Here is a 12,805-nt window from a genome sequence, read left to right as displayed (position 1 = left end):
CCGGACAAAATCCCCTGCGGACAAAACCCCCTTCGCTCATTTTTGCATAGGCGGACAAAACCCCCTTCATGTTTTTTACAAGGAGGACAAAACCCCCTTTGATGAATTTTACAAGGAGGACAAAACCCCCTTCACATTTTTTACAAGGAGGACAAAACCCCCTTTGCTTTTTATAAGGATTCAAAAGGGAAAACATCATAATACACTTTAAGATTTATCATTTTATTCATAGAAAAAGATGTCTTGAAGATATATTATAATATGGATAATTGATGTACTTAATCTATTATATACAATTATTACAGTTTGTTCCACAATGACTTTGAGATTTATCAGACTATACATAATTATACAATTATTATAGTTTGTAGAAAAAAAAGTGTGAAATAGCTCCTAATTAATTGACATGTTAATTTGTTAATTGTATGTTTTTTTTCTCACTGAACTGTTCATTAAAGTAAATTGTTGAATAACTCTCAGATAGTTTGATTAATTAAATATTATTATATAATTTGCCCTTTTCATTCTAGGATGAAGGGGTTTTTGTCCTCCCTGTAAAAACCGCGAAGGGGGTTTTGTCCTCCTTGAAAAAAGTGCGAAGGGGGTTTTGTCCTCCTTGTAAAAAACATGAAGGGTGTTTTGTCCGCCTGTGCAAAAATGAGCAAAGGGGGTTTTGTCCGGGATCCGGACATTTGCCCCCCAGGACATTTGCCCCCCAATAAAAAAGTGGACTGCTGGACATTTGCCCCCCAGTTGAAATGGTAGATAGGACATTTGCCCCCCAGTGCTTATTTCTGAAACGGACATTTGCCCCCCAATATTTTTGTCCCCTAGTGATTTTTTAGGAACTTAGTGGAAGATAATTATCATATTGTAGATAACAATGTGTTTGTTTCTTACATCTTTCTAGTAGATAATTGCCAAATTATTGCCAAGTTCGAGTGTTAAAATCATTGCACAAATTAAAAAATTATAACATTGTTATGAGCACTTTTATAACTCAATAATAGGCTATTATTTACCTTAACACCTCAATGTAATTAACATATTCATCAAATTTGTATCAATAAAATAGTTTTTTTGACTGAAAATTGCCTTTTAGAGTAATTTTGATAATAAAACAACATATAACACAGTATATCTACTGGCACATTGGACAAAAATATTGGGGGGCAAATGTCCATTCTAAAAATAAGATGTGGGGGGCAAATGTCCTATCTGCCATTTCAACTGGGGGGCAAATGTCCGGTAGAACATTTTTTGATTGGGGGGCAAATGTCCTGGGGGGCAAATGTCCTACAATCGTTTTGTCCACAGGGGATTTTGTCCTACACTCTAACATTTGATATATTTGACCTAGAACTATGAAACTTTAAAAGAATTTAGAGCACTATAATGTGGTTGTGCACAGACAATTTTGTACGGGTTTCTTTTGTAACTTCAGAGTTGTTGCCCTTTAATTGTCTAAAAATCCACATATTTGTACATACAAACTTACCATTTGGTAGAATTTCATTAAATTTCTTTCATTCTTTTCTGTGAACATTTATTATAAACATGTGAAGTTGCGCACCCACACCTGGTCACACACTTGCCTTGGTCACACCCCTTCCCCCTCCCCCCCCCCCCCCCCCCCCCCCCCCCCCTTAAAAAAAAAAATATATATATTTGTTTTTTCATTTCTTATTTTACCACCCCCACCTCACTTCTCCACCCAGTCATGCCCACCACTGATCATGCATCCTCTGCCCCCCCATCCCCCACTTCACCCTTTTACCCTTTGTTTTTTTTTGTTTTTTTTTTCATTTTTAATTTTTAATCAATATTTATAACCAACATGTGAAATTTTGTTTCCTCTCCCGTTCACCTGCACCCCCACCCCCTAAAAAAATAAATATATATAGATATATATATATTTCCATTCCTTTTTTTTTTGTTTTGTGATCACCCTTCGTCCGTCGTCGGTCCGTCCGTCCTTGCGTGCGTCCGTGCTTCAACAATATCTTGTCTGCACGATAGTGGTTTCATTTATGATTTTATTGTACCCCCCGACAACAAAGTTGTAAGGGGGGGTATACTGGTTTCAGGTTGTCTGTCTGTCTGTCTGTCGTCGTCTGTCTGTCTGTCGTCTGTCTGGTCTGGTCCGTTCATGTCTATGTGCAGTTGTCAGATCCTTGTCCGTAACAGCAATCTTGTGTGCACCATCTCTCCTATCCCCTTGACAAATTTAATGAAACTTCACACAAGTGATCAGTAACCAAAGTAGTTGTGCATGGGGCATGTTAGGTTCTTTAGAAAATTTTTTTGCAGAGTTATGGGACTTTGTTTTTTTGTTACTATACTATATACATAGACACAATCTTGTGCGCACCATCTCTCCTCATCCCCTTGACACAATTTAATGAAACTTCACACAAGTGATCAGTACCAACAGTAGTTGTGCATGGGGCATGTTAGGTTCTTTTAGAAAAAAAAATTGCAGAGTTATGGGACTTTGTTTTTTTGTTACTATACTATATACATAGACACAATCTGGTGTGCACTATCTCTCCTCATCCCCTTGACACAATTTAATGAAACTTCACACAAGTGATCAGTAACAAGAGTAGTTGTGCATGGGGCATGTTAGGTTCTTTCAGAAAAAAAATTTGCAGAGTTATGGGACTTTGTTTTTTTTGTTACTATACTATATACATAGACACAATCTTGTGCGCACCATCTCTCCTCATCCCCTTGACACAATTTAATGAAACTTCACACAAGTGATCAGTAATAACAGTAGTTGTGCTTGGGACATGTTAGGTTCTTTCAGCGACAAACATTGCAGAGTTATGGGACTTTGTTTCTTGTTAACATACTATGTACATACAGTCTGCATATGCAATCTTGTGCGTGCCTAATCTACCAAACCCTTACACACAATTTAATGAAACTTCACACAAGTGATCAGTACCAACCCTAGCTGTGCATGGTGCATGTTACACTCTTTTAGATAAATATTCTGCATAGTAATGGGACTTTGTTTTTTGTTACTATACTGTATACATACAGTCTATATACATACAGTCCACATAATTATGCAATCTTGTATGCGTTAAATTGCAATGTACTGTGTCAGTGCATGCGGGGGGTACATTCATCACCTTTAGTGATAGCTCTAGTTTTAACCAAACTTGCACACAACTTGTATCACCATAAGATCACAGTTCCTTTCTTGAACTGGCCAGATCCCATCATGGGTTCCAGAGTTATGGCCCCTGAAAGGGCCAGAATTAGCTATTTTGACCTTGTCTGCACAATAGCAGCTTTATTTATGATTTGATTTTTACCAGACTGGCACACAACTTGTATCACCATAAGATCTTGGTTCCTTTCTTGAACTGGCCAGATTCCATTATGGGTTTCAGAGTTAGGCCCCTGAAAGGGCCAGAATTAGCTTTTTTGACCTTGTCTGCACAATAGCAGCTTCATTTATGATTTGAATTTAATCAAACTTGCACAAAACTTGTGTCACTATAAGATCTCGATTCCTTTCTTGAACCGGCCAGATTCCTTAATGAGTTCCAGAGTTATGGCCCCTGAAAGGGCCAAAATTAGCTATTTTGACCTTGTCTGCACAATAGCAGCTTCATTTATGATTTGATTTTAACCAAACTTGCACACAACTTGTATCACCACAAGATCTTGCTTCCTTTCTTGAACTGGCCAGATTCCTTCATGGGTTCCAGAGTTATGGCCCCTTAAAGGTCCAAAATTGGCTATTTTGGCTTTTGCAGACATATAGAGACTTCATTTATGGTTTTATTTGATACAAACGTCCAAAATATCTTCAACAACAATAAATCTTTGATTCCATGACAAATCAGATCCAAGCGTAGGTTCAGAGTTATTTTATATTTGATTACCTCCCCTGATTGTAATCAAAATGGATTTATATCAGTAAGTACTTATAGGCTGAACACCACTAAATCCAGCTGTTCTTTATTTCATATAAAATCCACTCACTTCATAACGGTGTTTCGACATTTTCTAGCATATCAGATTTTCAGAGACTTACATTCCCATAAAGAGCTAGATCGCTACTTTAGAAAAACAAAAAGAAAAGGGGGTGTTAACTTTTATATAAGAAAACTACAGTTCGTTAAATACAACCCGCTGAATTTACTACTTTTTGCTTCTTTCAATTTCTCTTTTCGTGACATTAAATTCTTACGCCGCCATTTTTATCTAGCATGTGATAGGAACATGCCGATTTCATTACAATGCAAAGTGATACATACTGAAGCGCGGTAGGGTAAAAGTAAGCACGTTGCTGCCGAGAAAATGCACAAGGAAAGGAAAAAAGATTAGTACTATTTATATTTGGACTACTTGTGACTAGACCTGCGGAGGCTTACATTCTATTTGGTAGTGGTCAGCCTATAAGAGAAAATTTTGTCTGATTTTTCCATGAATTTGCATTCATTCTCAAGGTACACCTATTTCACAATGATTCTGCTTTGTTTTGGTGCAAAATATTGAGAAAATGTAGAGAAATAACCATTCATTACAGGTCACCCCCATCCCCAAAAATATGCAAAATTTAGCCCTGTGCAAGCAATATTTCAATTAATTTTACCTTATTCGTGGAATTTACATTTACCATCCATTTAATCGTTACGATGTTTGTCATTTTCATTCAGAAACATGCTAATTTCAATATTATTTAGACAAATGAAGTGCTAAAATGCGAGAAAAGACATTTACTAGGTCCTAAAACGAACCAAAATAGTACCACCTGGTCGAAAATTCGATCTAAATTCCAAAAACACAAGAAATTTAAGCGTTTTCAGCCATTTGTTACCGTTTTACATCATAAAGAATAGATTAATGGCATTTCCATTCGTTTTCGAGGGCTTTCAGAAAATAACATGTATTGCCCCTTATAGGCTGAACACCACTAAATCCAGCTGTTCTTTATTTCATATAAAATCCACTCACTTCATAACGGTGTTTCGACATTTTCTAGCATATCAGATTTTCAGAGACTTACATTCCCATAAAGAGCTAGATCGCTACTTTAGAAAAACAAAAAGAAAAGGGGGTGTTAACTTTTATATAAGAAAACTACAGTTCGTTAAATACAACCCGCTGAATTTACTACTTTTTGCTTCTTTCAATTTCTCTTTTCGTGACATTAAATTCTTACGCCGCCATTTTTATCTAGCATGCGATAGGAACATGCCGATTTCATTACAATGCAAAGTGATACATACTGAAGCGCGGTAGGGTAAAAGTAAGCACGTTGCTGCCGAGAAAATGCACAAGGAAAGGAAAAAAGATTAGTACTATTTATATTTGGACTACTTGTGACTAGACCTGCGGAGGCTTACATTCTATTTGGTAGTGGTCAGCCTTATAGGACTTATTTGAAATTTCATTATTGTTATTAGTTGGACTGAGACAATCAGGGTAGATAACTTTGGACTGATTATATGTCAAATTACCTCCCTTTATTTCAAATTAAAATGGGTATATCTCCATAACTAATGAAGATACTGATCTGAAATTTCATTTATGTCAACAGATTTATTTTGCAGATCCTTCTTTTGTTCACTTACAATATTTTTTTTTTTATTACTTCCCTTTTACGTTACTATAAATAGCTTATTTTAAGTAACTTTTTTATTATTGGCCGTAGGGAAAAACCAAGACCACTTTTCTGTGGTACAACATGGATGGTACCTCCAATTTTTAGGTGTATTTTGACATATCTATACCTTGTAAGATTTTTTTTTTCTTTTTGATTAAATTTCTTCCATGTTGTTCCTGTCCTTTGGACTTAGATATTTTTTCTGAGGGCCTTCTTGTCCTCAAGTGCAGTGATAACGGGTGAGCGATATAGGGCCATCATGGCCCTCTTGTTTTTTTTTTAAATGCTCAAACCTTCAACATGTTAAGTTGTGACTGCACAAACCTTGCCCTCAGCCATGTTCAAGATATCTTACCTGTGTTCTCTTAAAGACATCTCTTTTAAGTTCAAATATGTTAAACAGCAACACCTGGTGCCAAACCACTCAAAGACAATATTTCGTTCCAGTTAAACTTCAAGCTCACATTTCAATTAACTACATTTAATTTTAAAAGCTAAGCTTATTACAGTAAGCATATCCCATTCAAAATAAATTCTTAAGTCAGGATCAAAGTATCATACATTTATTATGTATTCTTTAATTAAACATTTGTTTTCTGTTAAATTGATTTTGACTAATGAAATTATTTGCTTCTTATTAACATCCTTAACTTTTTGCCGGATATATCTTTTTGCCATTCCTCACCACAAACCCTTTCGGCGGGGGATACCAATTCATCGAATTTGCTTGTTAACACAACAGCTATTCTGTAGGAACATGGATTCATGGATATCAAAAATTTGATGTGCTCTTTGATGATTGTTGCTTTTTCACTAGTAATTTAGGAGTGTAGGACAAAATCCCCTGCGGACAAAACCCCCTTCGCTCATTTTTGCATAGGCGGACAAAAACCCCTTCATCCTTTTTACAAAGAGGACAAAATCCCCTTCGCTGAACTTTACAAGGAGGACAAAAACCCCTTCATGTTTTTTACAAGGAGGACAAAAAACCCTTCACTGTTTTTCACAAGGGGGACATAAAAAACTCGAAGGGGGTTTTGTCCTTCTTGCAAAAAAACGCGAAGGGGGTTTTGTCCGCCTTGTAAAAATTCAGCAATGGGGGTTTTGTCCTCCTTGTGGAAAAGATGAAGGGGGTTTTGTCCGCCTATGCAAAAATGAGTGAAGGGGGTTTTGTCCGCAGGGGATTTTGTCCGGATCCCGTAATTTAGCAGTAAGGGTCAGTATTGGTAAAGTTGGTAGAGCTTTCTGTAAGTGTGAAATATTTCAGATTGTGGCATGTTACAACATCCAGACAATGGTATGGTGGATGTAAGTGTGAAATATTTCAGATTGTGGCATGTTACAACATCCAGACAATGGTATGGTGGATGTAAGTGTGAAATATTTCAGATTGTGGCATGTTACAACCTCCAGACAATGGTATGGTGGATGTAAGTGAGGGTACAGGACTGGATGATAGAGCTGCCTATACATGTAGTACAGGTTATGATCTGGTTGGTATAAATGTGCGGACCTGTCAGCCAAGTGGTTTATGGGATGGAGAGAAACCAGTTTGTAAGATTAAAGGTAATTGTCAATCCATCCCTGCATGCTCATAGTCATTATTAGCAGCTGTGTACTGTGATAGAAAGTAGAAATTTCCGGTAATAAGAGCTGGGCCATGAGAAAACCAACATAGTGCGTTTGCGACCAGCCTATTGCAATTAGAGAAACAGTTAGTGAACAGCATGGATCCTGACCAGATTGCGCGGATGTGCAGGCTGGTCTGGATCCATCCTGGTCGCAAACGGACTATGTTGGTTTTCCCATGGTGTGGCTCATATTAATGTTTTAGATAATGTCTGCTTTGTCATTGGTAAAGAGTGCTGATTTTAAGTCACTTACCGCTTACAGCTTGCTGCTGCTGTAGGTTTAAGACATGTAAGAAAGCCCTTTAGCTTTAGTTACTGGTTCTATCCACGTGTTTGCTGCACAACTTAAATAATGTGGTACACTACTGTTTCTTTAATGTGTGTTTTGTTCTTTCTATCCTTTTGTTTTTACTTCAACTGTGTTTTTATGTGTATTTGTTATCAGTTGTTTAGACATACATTACATACATAATTATGCTGCTGTGGTCCCTTTGTCTGTTTTTCAGTATATATCTATCACATTTGCTGCCATGAAGTTTTGTTTTTGGAGACTGCTCTAAGAACTTTGCTGTTTCAGTTGGATCATAGACCTAGTTTTTTTTTTTTAATGGCATGTGAGGTCATCCGCTGTCTTTAAAACTTGAAAGTTGTAATGTGGGTAAGAACTTGAAAACTAACATGATTATGACAAAAACAATGTTTAAGTGATTCTATACCAAACAAAGATAGAACTTAACTTAAGGCTTAGAAAATTGAGCAATTATTCTTTTATCTAAGATTCACAGTACAGTAAATTTACTCCTACATTTATAGACTGTGGTGATCTTGGTAACCCGGTTAATGGAGAGGTGACTGTAACTGGTACAACATATGGTGAAAAAGCAACATACGTATGTAATGTGGGATATTACGTAAGTTCTGGGAATTCAACAAGAACGTGTAGGTCAAGCGGTGTCTGGGATGGTACTGACCCCATCTGCACCAAGAGCATAGGTAAGCAGAAAGGAGTAAAAAGGAACCATTTCAGTTATTATCAAATGTAGAAGTGCCAGAGGCAATTAGGGGTATATGTACAATCTCTGTGATGTGCTTTTATAAGTTGGAAGTTAGTTTGTGTCTTTGAAAGAAAACAGAAGCATTTTGAAGGTGGGTGAAAATCTGTGTACTTAACATCCCTGTTGGAGATCTGTATTTTCGACTGTATTGTAAATACTTAAGTCAGTCTAAAAATAGAATCAGATGAGTCTATGTTCACAGGTGTATTTAGCACAAGTCTTTCAAAAAGTTAATATGATATATGAGGTTCTAGAAAATCTTGAAAGTTAACTAACACTGCAACAATAAAGTGTTTACGAGTATCTGTTTCAGAGACCACCAGAGATCCATTGTCTGGAGATGAAAGGGATATGGGTATGTAGATCCGTAATACATAAAATAATATAGACTGATATACTTCGGTTATAACCTTCTTAAAGTTAGTTTGTTTTTTCTGAACAGAAATAAATGTAATGTCAGTACTTAATTGTTTATTAAGGCATTTGTTGCAGATATGTGTTTATAATTCCTGTCCCAGTTTTGTACTTAGGCCTAAAAAAAGATTGTTTGTTTCCAGTAACATGCTCAATAACATTAGGGTAGGTAGTAATTTAAAAAAAAAAAATTTTTTTATTAAGTGGGACTTTTCGGTAATTATTTTTTTGTCAAAAAATGAATACAAATAAGGGGGTTATGCCTTTAGTCATCAGTAAGTTGATTTCTAACATCACAGACCATGTTAAAAGTATAAAAAATGCCGTTTTGCAATTTTTTGTTAAAAAGTTGAAAATAAATTCTCCAAGGCAATAAAAACATTCTGGGTGGGGTTAAAGGGTATGTCAGGATACCAAAAGCAAAGATTTTTTTTAGGCTTTATTTTGTTTAACAGCAATGTCTCTACTGATCTCGTGTTGAATTTTGCTCTAAACTTCTAAGTGTTATTCTATTAAAGTGTTGCGTTTTTTTTTTTCAGTATGTGGACATAGGAATGAGGATCTAGTATTTGGTATAACTGTGTCAAGTATGACCAAGGAGGCTGATTTCCTTGAAATGAAGAATCTCGTCAAGAATGCTGTATTGAGATCCGACATCAACTCTGGCGACATGAGAATTGGCGTGTTTGTATTTAGTCAGCAGATTGATCATGTGATTCATTTAAATGAGTACAATACCAGCAGTGAGCTGATACAAGCTGTTGATGCTATACCATACAATAGAAGTAGTGGTCCCTCACAGCTTGGTTTTGGACTGACACAGATATCTGCCATGTTTGATGTTGTGTTTGGAGACCGTCCGGCAGTACCAAACTATGTATTTATAGTTCTCGATGACAATGTCAATATGACAGGTAGTGAACCTGTTGCCAAGGAGGTCAGGGATGATGGAATACATGTAGACATTATGGCAGCAGGGTTCACTAATGCCAGCATGCTAGCTAATATTGCTTATAAGCCACAGGGTCATGTTTTCCTCATGCAATCACTTAATGTTCTTCACCTGTATGTGAAATTTGTCTTGTGGAAGGATAGTAGCTGTGGTAAGTATATAAAGATTTGGTAAAACATTAGGCCTACTTGCAACTAAAGTTAAGCACTACTTGCAGCATACATGTATGTAATTCATTCCTTGCATTTAAACTTTTTACTTGAAGATTAGTAAAACTGCTTGCAGTATAATTAAGAATTTACTTGCAATGTAAACAAAGTGCTTATTACAGTATAAGTTGAGCAGTACTCGTGATGTAAATAAAACACTACATTTTATGTAAGTCAAACAGTATTTGCAGCATAAATAAAGCGTTACTTGCAGTAATAGGCCGTTTTAGGATGACACTACTTACAGTGTAAGTTAACTCCCTGGGGCCGAAAAACGACTATAGGCGTTATATTTTCTACCCCTGTAGCATCGATATGCGACTAAACGCGCGTTATCAGGACTCCCCAGGACGGCGATTGACGAGTATAGTCGCGGCACTGAGATCATGCTGATCGCGTCACATACTAATGTTAATATTTGGTAATCCTGACAAAAGCAAAATTACTTTGCATACTGGTTATTATTTCTTAGATGTTATAATTACTAATTGTGCTAATAATTAGTTCCTTTGTTAAAATAAATGTTTATAATTATGCGGTCATGTAAAAGAAATAAAAAGACGAACTCCGCTGTGTTTCGTTCATACTGTATTTCAAAAAAAGGAAAATAATGCCGTCGGTCAGAGATCTTTCTTATAATGAAGAAAATATTATCATGCTGATTCTGACAAATCAGTTCCGTTGGGTGATGATTCGGACGATAAAATTCCATTATCAGAGAAATGAATGGTTGGAAAATGTTAAGTTTTAGAAGGCTGAAATATTTGTACACTTATATCACATACGATACAAATGGATAAAAATAACACAACAAAACATGTTTCATAAAATACAAAAAATGTATGTAAATAAACGAATGTTTGTAAATTTCATAATTATTGAAAGATGGATGTAAATATTACAACTTAACAGTCTCAGCGCGTGTCACAAAAGGTTTGTGTAGATGTTTAGAAATAGATTATACATCAAAATAAACCATCGATATTCACACAAAAATGGGAGTAAATTTTAAGTAATGCTAATTTAAATATTCTGTGTTAATAATGTATTTCTATTTATTGCAATTTAATGTTCACATGTGAAAAAGTAAGAAAATCAGAAATGTTCAAATATTTATTAAACGCAATAGGTGTGTTAAAATTGTGAATATTTCATGAAAATATTAATCTATTTGGATATAAGCTACGGACAAAATTGGATATAAAGCTATTTGTTTCAACTTAAATGATTTTGTAAGTTTATTTTTATTTACATCCAAGTAAATAATGTTTCCCTGCACGATTTCAATTGACTGCATGCGAGTGTGATTATGATAAGATCATATAATGTTCTTCGACGTCAGGTGGTAATTCTTATTTCGCCGCAGCAGGTATGTTACGATACCGGCCTCAGGGAGTTAAGCACACTTACTTGTATTGTGAAATAGTGTAAAAACTGTCATAAGCACGCCTTAATTAAACACCATTGCAGTTTTGTTGCTCCATGTTGTATGCATATTTTTATGTAGGGCCTCTGTGGCCAAGTGGTTAACTTCCCAGACTTTGAATCACTTGCCCTCACAGATACGGGTTCAAGATTTTGTTCTAGTTACATAATGTAAAGTATTTGTTAACTGTTTGATTAAAGATTGTGGAACAATAGACTCACAAGCCAATGGTGATGTGTCCATGACTGGAACATTCTACCTAGATACTGCTACATTCACCTGTAATGAAGGCTACAACTTGATTGGTTCCAGGCTTCTCACATGTCAGTATGGTGGATCCTGGAGTGGTTCCCCTCCAACATGCTTACTAAATGGATCAGGTATTACCATTTTCTGTTTAGAAGAATGGATAAAGTGGTCCAGTGATAAGATACTGGACTATGAAACAATGGGTTGGGAGTTCAAACCCTGCCTCTTACATTAAGAATTACTGGCAGTATTTTGGATAAGGCTCCCTGGGAATGGCACTGAGTGCTTTACCCTTAGCATGCTTAAGAACAAGAAGAATCCTCTTGAATTGGAGAGACTTCTGTTTTGCTGAGAAGTAACTGGTTGATACTATAAATACAAACATTCGCTATTTGACTTTGTATTGGAATATAATTGCTCTTCATTTAATATTTTTATATTAACTCAGTTATGACAGTGACGCATCCTTTATGTGTCTGATACACATTGACATACTGAAGTTGAGACATTTCTAATCTCAGTGTTTGCATTGTTTTTAGCTCACCTGTCACATAGTGACAAGGTGAGCTTTTGTGATCACGCAGCGTCCGTCGTCCGTGCATGCGTCCGTGCATAAACTTTTCCTTGTGACATCTCTAGAGGTCACATTTTTTGTGGGATCTTTATGAAAGTTGGTCAGAATGTTCATCTTGATGATATCTAGGTCAAGTTCGAAACTGGGTCATGTGCCGTCAAAAACTAGGTCAGTAGGTCTAAAAATAGAAAAACCTTGTGACCTCTCTAGAGGCCATATATTTCAAAAGATCTTCATGAAAATTGGTCAAAATGTTCACCTTGATGATATCTAGGTCAAGTTCGAAACTGGGTCACGTGCCTTCAAAAGCTAGGTCAGTAGGTGTAAAAATAGAAAAACCTTGTGACCTCTCTAGAGGCCATATATTTCACAAGATCTTCATGAAAATTGGTCAGAACGTTTACCTTGATGATATCTAGGTCAAGTTTGAAACTGGGTCACGTGCCTTCAAAAACTAGGTCAGTAGGTCAAATAATAGAAAAACCTTGTGACCTCTCTAAAGGCCATATTTTTCATGGGATCTGTATGAAAGTTGGTCAGAATGTTCATCTTGATGATATCTAGGTCAGGTTCGAAACTGGGTCACGTGCCATCAAAAACTAGGTCAGAAGGTCTAAAAATAGAAAAACCTTGTGACCTCTCTGGAGGCCATATATTTCATGA

The 12,805-nt window shown here is 36.2% G+C and overlaps 1 protein-coding gene across 1 annotated transcript in view; it reads left to right on the top strand.

Moving 5' to 3' along the window:
* LOC123559912 (CUB and sushi domain-containing protein 3-like) overlaps nucleotides 1-12,805 on the top strand; it is a 156,775-nt gene that overhangs the window by 88,045 nt on the left and 55,925 nt on the right. The window contains exons 39-43 of the mRNA XM_053516658.1: nucleotides 7,022-7,198; nucleotides 8,077-8,256; nucleotides 8,632-8,673; nucleotides 9,272-9,835; nucleotides 11,520-11,699. Of these exons, the coding sequence (XP_053372633.1) occupies nucleotides 7,022-7,198; nucleotides 8,077-8,256; nucleotides 8,632-8,673; nucleotides 9,272-9,835; nucleotides 11,520-11,699 (1,143 nt within the window). The remainder of the gene's footprint in view (nucleotides 1-7,021; nucleotides 7,199-8,076; nucleotides 8,257-8,631; nucleotides 8,674-9,271; nucleotides 9,836-11,519; nucleotides 11,700-12,805) is intronic.

The sequence above is a fragment of the Mercenaria mercenaria genome, chromosome 10 (assembly GCF_021730395.1).
Source record: "Mercenaria mercenaria strain notata chromosome 10, MADL_Memer_1, whole genome shotgun sequence".
NCBI lineage: Eukaryota > Metazoa > Mollusca > Bivalvia > Venerida > Veneridae > Mercenaria > Mercenaria mercenaria.
Note: the sequence above shows the minus strand (reverse complement) of the source record. Positions and strands in the feature narration are given on the sequence as shown.